Source organism: Notolepis coatsorum (assembly GCF_963971535.1).
Source record: "Notolepis coatsorum genome assembly, chromosome: 7".
Taxonomy (NCBI): Eukaryota; Metazoa; Chordata; class Actinopteri; order Aulopiformes; family Paralepididae; genus Notolepis; species Notolepis coatsorum.
In genome coordinates, this window is record NC_140171.1 from 25,934,729 (window position 1) to 25,954,197 (window position 19,469).

At 42.7% G+C, this 19,469-nt stretch overlaps 1 protein-coding gene across 1 annotated transcript in view; it reads right to left on the minus strand.

Annotated features, from left to right (window-relative positions):
• The window catches only part of tacr3a (tachykinin receptor 3a), a gene marked incomplete at both ends in the record, with an annotated part of 155,511 nt that overhangs the window by 99,800 nt on the left and 36,242 nt on the right, over nucleotides 1-19,469 (minus strand). Inside the window, 2 exons of the mRNA XM_084318215.1 lie at nucleotides 8,775-8,925; nucleotides 11,724-11,912. Of these exons, the coding sequence (XP_084174341.1) occupies nucleotides 8,775-8,925; nucleotides 11,724-11,912 (340 nt within the window). The remainder of the gene's footprint in view (nucleotides 1-8,774; nucleotides 8,926-11,723; nucleotides 11,913-19,469) is intronic.

Sequence of the window (19,469 nt, forward strand, 5' to 3'; positions counted from 1 at the left end):
CATGGCCACAACCTTGTTTAATATACAGGCTACTGCATGGCAACAACCTTCGTTAATATACAGGCTACTGCATGACCACAACCTTGGTTAATATACAGGCTACTGCATGGCCACAACCTTGGTTAATATACAGGCTACTGCATGGCCACAACCTTGGTTAATATACAGGCTGCATGGCCACAACCTTGGTTAATATACAGGCTACTGCATGGCCACAACCTTGGTTAATATACAGGCTACTGCATGGCCACAACCTTGGTTAATATACAGGCTACTGCATGGCCACAACCTTGGTTAATATACAGGCTACTGCATGGCCATAACCTTGGTTAATATACAGGCTACTGCATGGCCACAACCTTGGTTAATATACAGGCTGCATGGCCACAACCTTGGTTAATATACAGGCTACTGCATGGCCACAACCTTGGTTAATATACAGGCTACTGCATGGCCACAACCTTGGTTAATATACAGGCTACTGCATGACCACAACCTTGGTTAATATACAGGCTACTGCATGGCCACAACCTTGGTTAATATACAGGCTACTGCATGGCCACAACCTTGGTTAATATACAGGCTACTGCATGGCCACAACCTTGGTTAATATACAGGCTACTGCATGACCACAACCTTGGTTAATATACAGGCTACTGCATGGCCACAACCTTGGTTAATATACAGGCTACTGCATGGCCACAACCTTGGTTAATATACAGGCTGCATGGCAACAACCTTGGTTAATATACAGGCTGCATGGCCACAACCTTGGTTAATATACAGGCTACTGCATGACCACAACCTTGGTTAATATACAGGCTACTGCATGACCACAACCTTTGCCATAATATGCCATTTTCATCAAATCCAATGCTCACACTCTGGAGGAAAATAGCGCCTGGGGAAGCGGCCATTTATAACAAATAACAACAGCAGCCTCACTGACACACAGGGCCTTCCTGTGGATGATTGACTAGCCGGGCCTTTTACTTGAGATTATGAAAGATTTCAAATGCTGATTGAGCCCCTGCAGTCAATAACACAGACACGAAAAACCTGAACCCAGATAATAACTACTGTACTGGGAAACGGCTGTCGGGAGATTATTTTGAGCAGAGGAGGAGGGGGGGGGGGGGGGGGGGGGGGTGCACGGGTGGGTGTTGTGTCCTGCTATGTTTAGATCTGATGTTAATTACACCGTTCCACTTACAGACACCAATTCAAAATTCACTGAAATTGAGTCACTAAGATATATTGACCACAGAATAAATGCAGGACAAAATGTTCTATGTCAGGTGGCATTAATTTAGGCCAAATTAAGTATGGGTTGTTTTTTATTTTAACCATTCTGTGTCCCAAAGACAAATAAAAAAAGAATGGTTACAAGGAGGGTCACAAAATGTCTGCGGAAGGGCACGGTGACACTACAGCAGTACAGCATGGTACATACACATTATTATATTACATGGTACAACAATTACAACATCAGTCAACACAGTAGCAAGTGATTAAAGGACCAGTACAAAGCTCATTGTGGAATATTAATTCAGCTTCAGATGTATCCTTTGATTTGTGTGTTTTAGTGCACCCTATCTGAGAGTAGGCACAGCCAACTCTCAGTATGGGAGGGCTTTAGTCATAATTTTAACAGTTCTAACATTGTGGGTAATGTCACATGAAATTTTGTCTGGAAGCCAGGCTCATTTGCTACCGCAAACTAAGATAAAATAAGATTATCCTTTATTGATCCCCTTGGGGATCCAGTCCGTATTTCCAACATATGTTCCGCTGAGAAAGTTCAGTAGTACATACTCTTGTTATTGTCATACTTTTATTATTATTATTATTATTATTATTATTATTATTATTATTATTATTATTATTATTATTATTATTATTATTATTATTATTATTATTATTATTATTATTATTATTATTATTATTATTATTATTATTATATTAACACTTTAATCGCCGAAAACGCTGGAACTCGTCTTTCCCCGCCATGCTCATTCTGCCGAAGACGCCGTAACTCGTCTTTGATATCAATATTTCAAAAATCTGTGATCGAAATCATATTTCTCCTCCGGGGACCTGAGATATACTGCTGAGCTCCACTCAACTATCTAACGGTTCAAGAGCGCCATCTGGTGGCCGATCGGCAGATCGCCCAAACAGCAAACCGGAAACAGGAAACTGGTGCTCATCCAAATTCGGTCGGACCACTCGCTATAGCTCCCGGGACTCCATCTTGACACACTGGATAATCGATCGCTCACCCTAACTCAATAAACAACATGATTTGGACGTATATACTATTATACAACCTGGAAATGGATCCGGTATTTCTCCATCCCATAATAGAAAAGATTCTGTTCCACGCTCATCCCCCAACGGCGCGAGGAAGCCACGGTGAGTTTCAGCGTTATTTTCTAACGTGTTCCATATAAACTGCTCTGATGATATGACCCACACTAGATGAATGATATAACGTTGCCCACGGAATTATAAACGACCCCCCGCCCATCCGGTCAACATCAGATGATACGTAGTAACTTCTAGAAGTACCTCCAGTTGAAATTTTTTATCTGGCACCGATCGCTACCAAACTGTATTTGATCATCAATATAATGCATTTGGGGCTATAAATCAAGTTCTGGAGAAAGCTGCAGAAAACGATAAAAACATACTTATACTTTAGACCATATTTTAGTATGAATATGTGAATGAAAAAGTATAACGTTGCTACACCCTGAACAATAGATATAGGACATTGAATGGGCCATAATAATGTCAATTTAGCAATACAATTTAAAAAGTTATAGCCCTGCAAAGAAGGGGAACTTCTCCATAGACAAATAGAGATGGCGAGGGATGGTAAATTATGAATTTAACCATGGCGATCAAAGTGTTAAGTCTATTTCTGCTATAACTGCACTTAAAGCTGTGTTTATTCTACTAATGTTAATGTTACCGCTTGTTGCTCCGGGAGACACCATTACTGTTTTAACCTGTATTTCGACTATCATCGACTATGGGAACAATTAGGGTCTGTATTCCACTGGGGAACAGAACAGCGATTAGAACACAGTCCCTGATTGGATCCGATTGCATTGCAATTTTTGAAATTTTGAAATTATTATTATTATTTCATGAGTCTTTTGTTTATTTCATGACAAGGCTGTCTGTCAATCAACACGAATGGGGTACATTTTCACACACCCATTCAGACTAAAGCAAGAGCTCAACTGAGGAGCCGATTTCACCGGACAAAAGTAAAGTACTTCCCCCTAATACTGAGACCCCCGAGTCAGCTCTGAATAATATCACCTTGATGTGTCTAGGAGGCTAGTGTGGGCTTTCAGTAACACTAAAACATCAACAGTCCATAAAGGATTTAAGCTCTTGGCAGACTTTAGTAAAGCTGCTGTGATGTCATGAGGGTCATGTAAGGAGTCCACAATGCAAAGGGGCGTCTCAATAGTTTGAACATAGACCACATAGACGTGTTCGCTGTATACAAACATATCGCATTCGATCTAGCTTTGGCATGGATTTATTGTTTAGAGATCACTAGCATGGCTAACAAATGCAAATATATTGTACTCTGCCCCGTTGACTGACACTGAGTCTGACGCATACAGCGAACAGGTATATATATTCAAGCATGTCGAGGGGGGAAATGTATAAATTGCGCATTGAGCAGCTAGAAGCCGGCAACAAAGAAAATGCTGATGTCAGGATGTTGCTAGCTAATGTTAGCTAGCTGCGCTAACGCTAGTTGGTTGATTGTGCGGTGGCCTACTGGCGTTAGTAATGGCTAGACGACATCAAGATGACCGTTGAAGAACAATGCTCTGTGCACGTTGCATTGTGGATTCCTCACATGACCCACATGATGTGACAATATCTTTATGAAGAATGCGTATATGAAGTTGAGTGTAATTTTGTTCACTATGCCAGTGTTAACTAATGTTAGTAAGTTCACTCATAAAACCCAAGACGATGGATGGGGTTCATAACTAGCTGCCTTAGCTAAAGTTTTTTATCAACTCAAGTAATTCATGATTACTAACTACTATCTATCTCAAGCTGATTCTCCAAACGGGGAGCTAACAATGTATAGTGCATGGAGGTGGGGTGTGATAAGATAATCAGTACACATTGGGTTTTCATTTTAAGTCGGTATAGAGAAGAATGGTATATTGAAGAAAAATATTGTTTACCACAACAATAGTAGTCACACACTTTGTAGCCACGATGCAAAAGCATTTGATTTTTATTTCAAATATACCAACATTTCATATTTGTGTCCTCTTCAGGGTATCCTGACCCTTTTCATTGTCAGCACCTTTTCAACTCTGGTGTGCACTCCTCTCTACTACCAGAGTAGAGTACCACATCCACAGAAAACGCTCAGAACATAAAGTGTGTGTCTACTCCATAGGGGAATCTTCTCCTGCCAGTATCTCCTCACTCTGTCTAAACTAAATTATGGTTGAACTTCTCCCTCTGGGAGCGTATCTATGTTCCCACAGCCCAAGCAAGAGGCGAAGAAATGTATTGGCGTTGCTGGTGTAAGAACTGCAGAGCAAGAGTGAGTACAAACGTGTTCAATGATGAGGATGAGGAGCCAGATATTGTGTTTGGGTTCCATGAACAGGACCATGCACAGAAATGGGGGGTCACAGGGCTGTGGGAACATAGGGCCTAATTTTAATGGGGGAAAGATTTCTTAGAAATGGGGGAACATAGGGATAATAATAATAATACACGTTATTTGTAAAGCACCTTTCATGCAAGAATTGCAGCTCAAAGTGCTTCACAGCAGTAAAAAATAATAATAATAATAATACAAATAAAAATAAATAAAACTAGCACATAATTGGCAGATCAAGAGCAATGCATAAAGTGCAGAAATAAAATAAGCATAAAATAGATAGCAGCAAAATAAACAACGTCAAGGTGTGTGGGTGTGTGTGTGTGTATAAATTAATGAGTAAATATGTAATTAACTGATAGATACACAAAATGTATTTATTTATGTTCATTTAATTGTGTTGATGTTTTCATTTCTGCAAAATAAGTATGTACATTTTGTTTGGTTTGGTAAACATTGCGCTATGAATAGTCTCTATGAATAATCTATCAGTGTACTGTATGTGTGTAGGGTCAGGAATAATAGTTTTCTTCTTCCTGTTCCTTTCGGCCATGGAATTTAGCGGATCATATTAAGTGAACTATATGTATTGAAGACACTGTTGGACTGTAACAATTCCATGTACGTATAAATAAAAAATGAAATGAAAATGAAATGAAGGTAAGGCACAGGGGTTGACCCCCCTCCCTCTCATTCATCAAATAAATAGTTACACTATACACACTGGAAAGCCTTCAAATACTTCCCCTGTGTGTGTGTGCTGCCTGGAACTCAACCACCTCAGTGTGCTACTCTTCCCGACAGCGCATTACAGTGTGATGATGCCGAGACGTAAAGCGTTTAAATTAAGCTGACATTGTTTAGGTTAGAGTGCTGTACCAATACATGTTGTATTTACTTAGCCGTGCAAACACCACCCTGATACAGGGATTGTATACTACATAGTGAAGGAGAGTATACAAAATGGTAATCTATTCCAATCTTGCGCAAAAAGGCTCACCACGGACAGGCCACACAGGCCGTTTACTCTACCCACTGCAGGAAGAAAGCACTCTGCGTGATGAAGGACACCAGTCACCCAGCACACAGCCCAGTCTCTTATCTCTCCTCAGGGAAGTGTTTAGAGAGCATCAGAGCTTAGACCTCCTGCCTCAGAGATAGTTGTTACCCCCAGGTGGTCAGACTACTGAACAGTAGCATTTAAATGAATGTAGAAGCTGTGGATTATTTATTGATGCTTTTATTGTATGTTGCTATTGGTTTTATGTATTATACTGTATGCTGCTATTGTTTTTATGATAATGCTGTTATTGTTTTATTCTCTGGTTAGCGTTTATCTATTTTGTGTACTATTCATATGTTTTAAGGGCTGAGAGAGAGCCAGGGCCCAATGCATTTCATTGCATTGACTGTACACTGTACATTTTAATGTATATGACAAATCATAATCAACTTTATTTATATAGCACATTTACAACAGCTGTGATTGTACCTAAGTGTTTCACAGATAAAAGCATAGAGGAGGTTCAGATAGAAATAAAAAAAATAAAAGAAGAATAAAAGAAAGAAAAGTTCAGAAGATTACAAAAATAAGGCATAAAAGCACTGAAAGTAACAACCTAGGAGGCAGGCTCAGCTCTGGTCAAAGACCAGGGAGAATACATGAGTCTTTAGCCGGGACTTAAAGACCTCGAGGGTCTGGGCTGACCTGATGTGGAAGGGGAGACGATTCCACAGTTTAGGGGCGGGTATGGAAAAGGTTCTGTCCCCTCTGGTTTTGAGCCTAGACCTGGGTACAGTGTGGAGACGAAGGAGCTCAGTCAGCTACTGTGGGGCCAGGCCATTTAGGGATTTAAAAACTGTTCAAAGTAGTTTAAAATCAATGCAGTGACGGAGCCAGTGGAGTGAGGCCAGGACTGGGGTGATGTGCTCAGGCTTTTTTGTGCTGGTGAGGAGTCGGGCAAGAAGATTGGAATAGATGAAGTGCCCTCAGGCGGGTCACGATTTGTAAGTACCCTCCTTCACCACTCTGTATACAGTCCCTGTATCAGAGTAGTGTTTACATGGCTTCAACGTGACGAGTTGCCATCTACCTGTGTTGAGCGATTGCCATAAATGGTAAATAAATTAGGGCCTATATATAAGTCCAACAAGGCTCTATGGAGAAACCAGGCCACTCACCTGACTAAAAGTTGCCAAATCTGCATGACTGTGAGTGTGAGTCTTTCACCTTTTACATATCTAGCTTTGGCATGGAGTGATTGTTTAGATCGCTAGCATGGCTAACAAATGCAAATATATTGTAGTCTGCCCCGTTGTTCTGACCAGGATTATGTTCCTTTTTGCCTCCTTGACACGTGCACACACGTGAGTCTGATGTGGACAAGAAACCTGTCTTTACCCATTACTGATGTTCCGAGTGAGGACAGGGTTAGGTAAAGCCGAGTTCAGACTACACGATTATAGCCCATGATCCTGATTTCCCACTCGACGACAACATTTTGGAGATCGGCGAAAAAAGGCCCAGATCAGAGGCAAAGAAACTTTCGGAGGACGGCGCATGATTGCTTACTTTTAGAACGCTGGTTTCAGTCGGCCTTCAGGAGTTTGTTTCTGCATTCATGACTAAAACCTCCATGATATAGAAACCTTGGGCTGCAGCCCCCTCACCACCCTTGCCTCCTGCAGCTATGCCGCGGGATGGGGTTGCTACATGATCTAAGTGATATTGAACAGTGTCTCGAGTCCAACCGTGTCTCATCAATCTATGAGAAGCGATGCTCATGGAGCGCACGGAACATCATCAAAGACGCTTCTCACCCCAACCATGGACTGTTCACCCACCTGCGGGGTACTCGCTCTGGGGCATGCTACCCAGCCTCCCAGGCAGAACCAACAGGACCACAAATAGTTTCTTCCCCTCAGCTGTCAGACTTCTGAATCAAAACTCTACTTAGCCCACTGCACCTCACTGTATACCTGTGTATATAGCCCATAGCTTATGTAGACTTTATTTTAATTATTATTTGTTATTCTCACCATCGCACATTGGGCTAACCATTGCATTTTACTGTACAGTTTTATTTATGTGTCTTATTGCAACTGACTGTTGATTGTCACATCCTGGTAGGACGTACACAATCTCGTTGCACTGTCTTGTACTGTGTAATGACAATAAAGTGAATCTATCTATCTATTTATCTTTCCACCACACCAATCTCTCTTGTTCAAGAGTCACGTGAGCCTCGCTTGCTTGCTCACCTGCAAGAGTCTTTTTCAACCTTCCCGTCACCACAAGCCCGCTTTACCCAGACTGACAGCCAATCATGTACCCATCAATGTGACTAGAACCGGAAGTGACCGTAACAACAGTTTCATCTTTTAGAAGGTTTGTGTTCATGATCACCATTATGGCTTTTTTACTCACATTCCTTATGGACACTTTACTCTGAGGGCCAGAGTACAGTATGTCTAGAAAGGTGTGAGCAGGCATGCGTTGCTCATGGGACGACTGGTTGCACTATGTTTTAATGACGCCACGTGCACGCGCGCTCCCGGGCGCGTGCGCATAAATGTTCCCTCGCATACACAGACTAAAGACAGTGCCTAATTGCCTCTACCAATGGAATGTAACACATTTCATTCTCAAGTTTTGTGTGAATGTATCTGAGAACGTATTTGAACACACCTGACGACCGGCCATATTGTTATGCAAAGTAGTACTTAGCGAGTTGGGGCATCAGTCGAGTGCAGCGCATTCCTGTGTGCACGCGCGTGCACATCCGTGCATGTGCGTGCTTCTGCTCACAGACTGGTTGCACGGCGTGCAACCCAGTCCCATGAGCAACGCATGCCTGGGTGTGAGGCAGAATAGGAGGCTGCGTCTGCGGCTTGAGATTTTATCATGTGCTAAGATATGCATTTATAATCAACTCTGTGAGAAGTCTGCAGGAAGCAAGCTCATCACAACACTATGAATATCTTACCATGGGAAAAACATTTCTAAATTGGTTATTTTATTTCCAGCTCGGGGAGAGAATTGATCTGAATATGAATACGCTGTGAATTGTCAAACGGGAGACATGCAGTGTTGCCTTTTAAGCGTGTTTACCTTCCTCTTGGCTCGGAGCTGTCCGTGGTAGTTATCAGAGGAATCCCCCGGGATCTCCCCTCCCCACAGCGTCACCCCCACAATGGTGTAGGTTATGGCCATCACCACTAGGGGCAGCAGGTAGACCAGCACCGTCACTATGGTGTGATACCTAGGAGGAGAGCAACGACAATTTTTGTTGTTTAATTTTGTTGTATTACCTGTATTACCAAATATTTAACAGTTTCATTATAATCCAAGAATTCTGTCCGAATCAGCCCTGGATATTTATTCTCCTTAACTACTTCTAGTGGCATGCAGCTAAGTGTTGGAAGTAGCGTACAAATGCAGTGGGGGGAGAAGGCAACATTTTGTATCTGATAATTGCCAGAATACACCATATTAGGGACGTAATATACAGTACGTATTAACGTAATACATATAATGTAAAGATAATTTGCAGGGTTAGAAAGAATTTTGTAGTGGAAGATAATAACATATATTATTCATAAATTATAAGTATTGTATATATTCAAATTACCTGTGGGACTACTTATATTTCATGGCATCTGTATAGTGATTCAGTTTAGTATGACAGTGACAGAGAGATGGGTAGAAAATATTGGATGGATAGAGTTGTGTCTCATAGCAGGTGTATTCAGAACTGAGTATAAGATAATGTGTGATTCCTGTTATTGAGTTGTCTGCTGATTAACTCTGGTTTTGTTATCTTAAAAGTGTATTCCTCTGAAAGTAATTTGCCTCCGACTGCTTAAATTCGCCTACAATATCTTCTTTGTTGTACAGGATATACAGAGTTTATACACAGTCTTTGTAAGAGCCTTAAAGGAGCTATAGATGGCCGTTGATTTTTGGCAGAACATAGAAATATTTTCAAATCCTCAAACCGACTTCAACAAGCACACAGGGTTTGATAGACAGCGTGCTCAATCCAATCATTTGACTTGTTCGTTTGTTTAATTGGATGTCGTTGTTTTAGCTCCTGCCCCTTACCGGAATGATGGATTGTTTTCATTTCGGTGTCAAACGTCTTATTTTTTCATCCATTACTGTCAAAATATAATAAGCAATCTAAAATGTTGCCAAAAATCGGTGGCCACCTATTGATCCTTTAACTATTCCACTTGAGGTTGCTGTGATGTAAGAGTTATATACAGAACACAGAGCGGAGGTAGAGGAGTTGGTGTGAGGGCTGACTGGTGGTGAACGGCCAGGGGAGTACAGTTCAGTTGTCAATGAGGGCCACAGCTCGAGGGAAAAACACTGTGTCTCGTGGGTTTAGACATCACAGTCTGCAGTCTCTTCCCTGGGAGGAGACCTTGGAGGAAACGGTGGCCAAGACGCAAGGGGTCAGCGATGATCTTGTCGGCACACCTCCTGCTCCTCGAGTTGTGGCGTGTGGCCATATACTGTAGAATCGGACCATCATTGCCTGTGGCGGGTTGCACTTCTTCAGCTGTTGCAGGAAGTACACGCTTTGGTCCGCCTTCTTTTGCGGTTGAGCCCATACGGAGAAGATGTATACAAATCGTGTATGATTTTTTATATGGTCTACTAAAATAATTTAGCTAAACCATATGGCACTAAATCCACATATATGATTCTTCAAGGAATTTAGAGAATCTGCTGTGTACAGTATGGCTGAGCAACCAGTAATTTAATATGTAATAGTATGAAAGCCATACATGGAATGAGTAAGGTAATGAGACCCGAACACAGAAACTACTGTATACTCTATGTCCCCTATACATTCTCAGGAGGCAGAGTCAGTATGTTTCTTATAACCATTTGGCCACATGAGGTCTCAGTATGTTGTGGTTTCCATTACAACAACTCCACAGTGGTAACTGACCCATTGACATTAAGGGGGGTGGGGGGGGGATGTGCTCCTTCTGAAGTCCGCAATCAGCTCCGCTGTCGTTGTTCTGGCTACACCGGGACACCAGCTGCTTCCCCTCCAGTCTCATCCCTGCGGCGTTGTCTGCGAACGCAAGGAGCTTCACAGAGGGGTCCTCGGAGGTAGAGTCATTGGCGTTGTGCAGCTTTCTATTGTGGTGGTGGAGTTTAGGTGCACTTTAGTCTGTGTGTGTAAATAAGTAATGTTTTTTGTGTTGTTTTTTATGCTGTGCGTTTATGTGAATGTTTGATTAGTGGTAGTTGAGCTATGATTATAAATATGTTTTCATTTTCGGATGTATGGAGGCACTGTATGCTTGGTTAAAGTTGTGAATGGAGATGTAGTCATTTCACATGTGATCCAGGGACGTAGTGAGAAGTGGGCTGTAATTGGTCGAGATACGTCACGTGGTGTCAGTGAGACTAGTAAACATGAAGTTGCGGGGAATTTGACAGCAGCGAAGGGAGACGATTGAGAGCTGGTGAGTGGATGTGTGTAAGCGATTTGTTTTTAAGAATTTAAGAAGTAGTATTGTGGTAGTTATTGATTGAATGTGTGTCTTGTTTCAAGGTTTGTAACCTGTTGGAGGAAGAATTAAAAGCTTTTTGCAACTGAGTGGCATCCTGTTCGTCCCTTCACCCCAGCTGCGGGAGTAAAGCAGCACAGGCGTGGAGAGAGAGGGAGAGTAGATCGGGGGAGAGAGAGCAAACGTCCCTGCAGGGCGCCAACGCCAAGGGTCACGGAGTCATGTGTGCGAGTACTCTGCCTCACGTACCCCGTCGGTGAGGAGGTCTAATGACATGGAGCTACTGTAACCTGTGGAGTGGCTTTTGGTTTACCGGACCAACGGAGGAGCCATTGCATATCAGAATCAGAAAGATCTTTATTGCCAAGTAGTTTTCACATACAAGGAATTAGCTTTTATCATTTTCGGTGCGACATTAGCGGACAGACATTAACAGACAGATAATACAACAAAGAGGTGGAGTAAAATTAAATGAAATATATACATGAAAGCGAGCAGGTAGTGGGGAAATACGTCTCTCACTCACATGAAGGCGTCGTCCGCCATCCGGGGCCAGGCCACGTAGCAGAGCGTCCGGCGGGGCAGGACGAGGATGGTGGAGAAGAAGCAGAGGGGGAAGGCCAGCACCACGGCTAGACTCCAGATACACACTATGACCACCTTGGTCGCCGTGGCCGACAGACGCGGCTTCAGGGGGTGGATGATGGCCATGTACCTGCAGGGCAGATTTCGGATAAAAGGTCAACGATTCGTTAGGAGCAAAACAAGTCCTACTGCTTCATTCTAAACTAAAGCAATGGGTTTAATAAATAAATTCACATAATGGACAAATATCTCACTAAGATTTTGAACATGCTGTATGTCAGACTCATACTTAATAGATTCTGGACTGCAGAAGTGGGAAAACTGACGTGTATGATGTGGAAGTGCCATTACTTCAATTAAACTTAACAAGATACAAGATTCCTGTATTGCCACACAACCAGGTTGGTGGTATTTGTGATCGGTATAGAGTGTATTGAGCTCTACAGTACATAAAACTGGAACATAAGCAAGAGCTGACAGTGTTTTACTGTAAAGTTCATTGTACTAAACCCTATGGCAAAATTGTTTACTTAAGCTCATAAATTACATGACGCTTTCATCTCGTCTAGATTAGACTACTGCAACTCTCTCTATATAGGTAATCAACCAGTCTTCCCTGTCCCGCCTACAGCTAGTACAAAACACCACTGCCAGACTGTTGACCGGAACCCGTAAGAGAGACCACATCACCCCAGTTCTTGCCTCCCTTCATTGGCTTCCAGTACACTACAGAATACATTTCAAAGTTCTCCTGTTAGTTTTTAAAGCCCTTAATGGTCAGCCCCCCTCCTACATCTCAGACGATCCTATCCCCCTATTCCAACACCAGGTCCCTCAGGTCAGCCGATCAGAGGCTCCTGACAGTCCGGAGGTCTAACCTCAAGCTCAGGGGGGGCTGTGCCTTTGCTGTCACAGCCCCTGAACTGTGGAACAGCATCCCCACCTCCATTAGGCTTGCCCCTTGACAGATGCCTTCAAGTCTAGATTCAAAGCCCACTTCTACTCATTATTAGCATTTGCATTTTCCCTGATTGCTTGTGTGTCCTCCTGTGTAACTGAGATGTGATTGTGTCTATATGTTGTCTATAGTATCTACATTATGTGTATCTACCCTCTGTACAGCACTTTGGTTGACATGTGTCATGTTTAAATGTGCTCTATAAATAAATCTGATTAAGTGAAGGAAATCTTTTTTTTATCCACTTTTTCTCCTTATTTTAAATTTTTCTCCCATCCCAATTTCGTATTGCCAATTCTCCCCTCCCCTGTCTTGAACGTTGCTAGACTATGCCCCCCACTGGTCGGTTGTAGTGAGGATAGAAACCTTGCATCACGTGTCCCCTCCGGTACACGAGGAGGCAGCCTGTCGCATCTTTTCACCAGACAGCGCGGACTCTCAGTGGCGAGGTGTAACGCATGGGAGGCTCACGCTGCCCCCGATACTTCCTGTCTCTGCTGTGCAGGCATCACCCAACCGACCTGTAGGAGTCGCTGTCCACAACGTCCAATCCCCACCCATCGACTTCCACCCTCTACCTCTGCCAATTGAGATAGTATGACGACCGGCCCAAGCCGGGGGCAATGCTGACGCCGGGATTCGAGACCGGAGTCTCTTGCATTGGTGACGAGCGCAATCTCCGCTACGCCACCCAGCCGCCTCCAATTGAAGGAAATGTTGAAGAATGACTCACATGGGAATAAAGTTTTTTTTTAAATGACTCCAAAAAGTTATGCTACTCAAAGAAAATTTTGCTCAGCTACAGTAACAAGACTAATTGTAATTAGTTACATTCCAAATGCGATGGGGGGTAGTTGCTTCTTTTGAATTAGGGGGTAGTTGCTTCTTTTGAATGGGGGGGTAGTCGCTTCTTTTGAATGGAGGGGTAGTTGCTTCTTTTGTGCGCCTTTATCCAATTTTTTGTTCCTCACATTTACCCATTCACTCACACATTCCCACATCGAAGGCAGAGGCAACCATACGAGGTGCCAACCTGCTCATCAGGAGCAATTAGGGGTTAAGTGTCTTGCTCAAGGACACTTCGACACACTGCCCAGGAGGAGTGGGAATCAAACCGAGAACCTTCCGATTACCAGACGACCGCTCTACCTCCTGTCGCCCCCTGCATAACAAGCATGCGTGTCACTAGAGGGTTTGATAGACAGCTTGCTCATTACAATCATTTGACTTGGTCATTCGTAAATAAATGGTAAATGGTGCATTTATATAGCGATTTTATCCAATTGATTGATTGATTGATTGAAAACTTTATTAACAGATTGCAGAATGGGTACAATACAGTACAGCTCAATACACACAATTGTTAAGGGGATGCAGACCAGAGAAAGACTTTCGTCTTGTTTACATCAGGGTCCCCCATTTTCAATTAATCAGGACATATATGACATACATGACATACAGATAGTCAGTACTGCTACATCTATACATTTATGACATACCAGATTTGCAAATACAGTACTGTTTGTGATACAGAAGGAGTCAAGAAAAGGGAGTATATACATTTGACGTAGAAACTGTACATTGGAGGAGGTTGGGTGGGGGGGGTTGGGTACATTGGGATATTGACAACCATACTGGGTAATTTACATTGGAGGTGGTTGGGGGGAGGGGGGGCACACTGTATAAACAAGCAAAACTGTACATTGAGGGGGGGGGGGGGGGGGGACACTGTACAAACAAACAAAAATGTACATTGGACTATTGACAAAACCATACTAGGTAAATGACTGTACATTTGAGGGGGTTGGGTTAGGATATTTACAGGGGCCAGTGTTGAATTGCAGTCTCCCGTAGGTGTCCCTTGAGAGAGGTTTTGAAAGTGGGTAGTGATCCACATTCCTTTACAGCTTTGGGTAGGGCGTTCCACATTGATGTGGCATAATTGCGAAACGTGTTTAGTCCCTTGTTTGAGCCGAATCTGGGTTTTACATGATTTGTGGAGCTCCCTCTGGTGTTGTGATCGTGGTATTCACTGACCTTTGGGAAGTATTTTGACATGTACATGGGTACCTTGGTCGTGTAGTGTATCTTGTAGACCAGGCCCATTGCAAGTTGCTGTACTCTGTCGTCTACTCTAAGCCATCCTAGGTTGTCAAAGTGGGCAGGGGTGAGGTGGGTTCTAGGAGTAAGGTCAAGCAGTAGTCTGACCAGTTTGTTTTGAGATGTTTGTAATTTTGTTTTTAGCGCCTTTGAGGTGCTTTGGTACCATGAGGTGCAAGCATAGTCGTAGTACCCTTGAATGAGTGCTCCTGCCAGAGTCTTCAGGGTATTCTTGTTTACCAGAGAGGAGATCCGGTACAAGAATCGAGTTCGTTGGTTGACTTTTTTTATTACATTGGATGCCATTTTGTCACAGGATAGATTAGCCTCTAGGATGGAACCCAGTTAGGTAATTTCATCTTTCCTTGTTACAATATTGTCACCCACTGTAACTGAGAAGCCGTCGGTCTTGCTGAGTTTGTTATTTGAACCGAAGAGAATGGACTCTGTTTTGCCCATGTGTAATGATAGTTTGTTATCAGCGAGCCATGTGCAGATTCTGCCTAGTTCCGAGCTGAGGGTTTTTTCAACCTGTAACTTGTTCTTGTCAGAGACCAGCAGGGCTGATTCGTCCGCAAACAGGAACAAGTTGCAGTCACAAGCTGACGACATGTCATTTGCATAAATTAGGAACAGTAGCGGTCCTAGTATGCTTCCTTGTGGAACACCACAGCTCACTGTGAGGGGGGGGGATAGGGTACCGTTTACCTCCACCATCTGTTCCCTCCCCTCAAGGTAGGATTGCATCCAGCTCACTGATAGACTATCAAAACCAATTGCTTTTAGCTTGTCAATCAGAATGGAGTGATTGACCGTGTCAAAGGCCTTTTGTAGGTCCAGCATGACCATGCCGCAGTATTTGCCTGTGTCCACCTCTTGTTTGATGTGGTCATTCAAAAAGAGAAGGCATGTGTCAGTGGAGTGGGATGTTCTGAAGCCAGATTGGAATTCATAGATTAGATTTTTTTCCGCTAGGTACTTTTCGACCTGTTCGTAGACTATTTTTTCCATGACTTTCGAGATGGAGGTGAGAATAGAAACAGGGCGGTAGTTGCCTGGGTCTAATTTGCTGCCCTTTTTGTGCAGAGGGGTCACCCTCGCAATTTTGAAGTCCTTGGGGACGTGTCCCTGTTTTATGGAGAGGTTTATTATGTGTGTGATGATTGGGGTGATGGCGGCTGCTGAGTCTCTGAGGAATTTGGAGGGGATGTTGTCATGGCCAGTGGCCTTGTTAGGTTGGAGGGCGCTCAGTTTATTGAGTACCTCATCTGTTGTTACCATTTCCAGCTTGAAGTCGTCCTTGCGGACCCCTAGGTTTTTGTAGTAAGCTACTATGTGTTCTACCCCATAAAGCCCTGAGTGGGAGGGTAGTTTGTTTACCAGTGTTGTGGCTATCTTTGTGAAGAAAATGTTTAAGTAATTGGCTACATCCAGCTTGTCTGTGATGAGCGTGTTGTCCGTTTTTATGTTTATGTTTGAGAATCTGGTTTTAAGTTTTTTACTGCATCCTAGTTGATTATTGAGTAATTTCCAAAGTTCACGTGGTTTGTTTTTGTTTTCCTCAGTTTTGTCATTGATGAAATTCTTTTTTGCAGTTTTGATCATGGAGTTTACGTCGTTTCTTAGTCTGTTTCTTTCTTTCAATGTACTTTACAATTTGTTCCTCACATTTTACCCATTCACTCACACACAGAGGGCAGAGGCAACCATGCAAGGTGCCAACCTGTTCATCGGGAGCAGTTAGGGGTTAAGTGTTTTCCTCAATGAACCTCCGGATTACCAGACGACTGCTCTACCTCCTGAGACACTGTCACCCTCTGCATAACAAGCATGCGTGTCATGAGAGGGTTTGATAGACAGCTTGCTCGTTCCAATCATTTTACTTGGTAATTCGTTTGATTGGATGTTGCCCCTTACCGGAACAACAGGTTTATTTTCATTTCAGTGTCAAACATCAACGTTTGCTGTGATGCAACCCCTCGCCATGCTGTGGTGGCCAATCACGATGACGAAGAAGATGAGGGATTGGGCCCATCCACACCAACCTGCGGCGAGGTGATGCATTGTCCGTTTAGATGAGAATGAGCCTGTAGGACTAGTGGCTTTGAGAGCCCTGTCACCTTTGTGATTGAAATCATCAACCCTCTGAAGAGAGTAAACAATGGCAGCCCTGTCCATCCAAACCGCTCGCCGTTTAAAGCGACACTCCGCTTCCGAGTGCAGCACCTGAGTGACTCGTTAGGCTCATAATCAATTTTGCTCAGAGCAGTCAATATTGATGACACTCTTGCAAGCTCATTACTTTTACATGTGTACTGTAGCTACACAGTAGGTGTGGGAAGCACCAGTTTCATCACGATACGATACAATATCGATTCTTTGGACAATGATAAGATATTTGTCGATATCACAAAGTCTGCCACGATACGATATGATACGATTCGGTTCAGGTGCCTGCAATCGATATGAGACGATATCATATGCCCATTTAACACAATCAGTAACATTTATATCAACTCTAAAAAGGAAACGAAAATATCATTTGACATTTAAATCTTTAGCTCTTCCAGACATTTAAATGAAAAACAATCTATTGTTTTTAATACAAATAGACCTCCTGTTCACTGTAAAGTGCCACGTTCTGATATATTGAGCTTTAAAATGTTCACATCCTATTAAAAGAAACTTGAAATAACTTGAATTCCATTTTTTGGAAGACACAACCTAAAACCCCTCCCTACCTCTCTCTCCCAAACCGTTCCTACAACAATTGTTTTATGTTGCATGATCATGTATACATTTATCATGTATTATATTTTATACAGTTTAAATATCAACATTATCTGGCCATCCTCAGTAAATACTATCAAACTCCTCTGACCTCATCTGGTCTGGGACGCGAACACACACACACAGAGAAAGGGATAATGATAATAGCAGGCTTAATGATTTTTTTAAAAATATTTCAGCTAATGAAGTTAAATGTTTATTATCATCATCAACTATCCAGTACATTCTTATAGCGTAACGTTTTGCTATTTAAAATCATTGAACGTAGAGAGAGGGAGACTGGCTCAGCCTCCGCTGGTACTGTACAAGGCAGAGTGACAGTACAGCCTGGTAAAGGCAGAGTGACAGTACAGCCTGGTAAAGGCAGAGGGACAGTACAGCCTGGTAAAGGCAGAGGGACAGTACAGCCTGGTACAAGGCAGAGGTTATCGTGATCACACAAACATATTATTTTTAAAGTCAAAAACATTCAAGTTAAATGATCTTGTGGAATTTAAAACAGCACAATTAATGTATAAAGCAAAAGGTCATGTACTTCCAGGAAACAGTCAAGAACTGTTCTTTGATAGGGAGGGGGGTTATATAAGCTGAGGGTTAAAGGTTGCCTAAGGTTAAATTCATGATATACCATAGATTGCCAGCGCTATTTGTCTATGGAGAAAGTCCCCTTCTTTGCAAGGCTATAACTTTTTAAATTCTATTGCTACATTGCCATTATTAGGGCCCATTCAAAGTCCTATATGTATTGTTCATTGTGTAGCAACGTTAAACTTTTTCATTCACATATTCATAGTAAAGTATGGTCTAATGTATAAGTATGTTTTCATCTCTTTCTGCAGCTTTCTCCAGAACGTGATCTATAGCCCCAAATACATTATATTGATGATGCAATACAGTTTTATGGCAATCAGCGCGATATAAAAAATTACAACTAGACGTACTTCTAGAAGTTACTACACGTCATCTGATGTTGACCGGATGGGCTAGGGGCCGTTTATAATTCCGTGGGCAGCGTTATACCAATCATCTAATGTGGGTCAAATGTTGATAATAGCAGTTAGTATCGAAGACGGTAACGTTACACGCTGAAACTCACCCCAGTCTCCGCGCGCCGTTGGGCGATCATCGTAGAGTTGAAATCTTATCATTATGGGATGTAAATTTACCCGGTCCATCTCCAGCTTGTATAATGGTATATACGTCCAAATCATGTTGTTTATCGAGTTATTGGCAATCGATCACTGTGTAGCGTGACGAGCCAGAGTCGCGGGACCTATAGCGAGCACCCGGAAGTACTACGGACGTAGCACAACCTCTATGCCACTTCCTTCGCCGATCGGCCACCAGATGGCGCTCCTGAACCGCCAGAGAGCTCAGTGGGTCCTGCTGGTGGATCTCAGGCCAGCGGAGGGGACATATGAATCCGATCGCAGATTTTTGAAATATTGATATAAGGACGCTGTACAGCGTCCCCCGGCAACTTGAGCATGGCCAGCAATGACGTCAAAACACGTTTCATGGCAGTCAAAGTGTTAATGTACGCACTACCATGAGAAGACACTGCATCTCAATATGTGGAGTGAAACTGTGGAACAGTCTGAATGTGGTGCTAAAGCAATGTGAGACAATTCAAACTGATTTATAAGGAAACGATGTTCACGAGGTACAGGGATGAGGAAGGGACTTGATATTCACGGGTGTTTACATTTTTATTTTATTACATTTTTATTTTATTTCGTTCATGTTTTACATATACATTTTTTTCTTTTTTTTTGCATATATATAATATTTGTTTTGAAATGTTTTAAATTAGTACACTCATTTGAGTAGTGGAAAAGG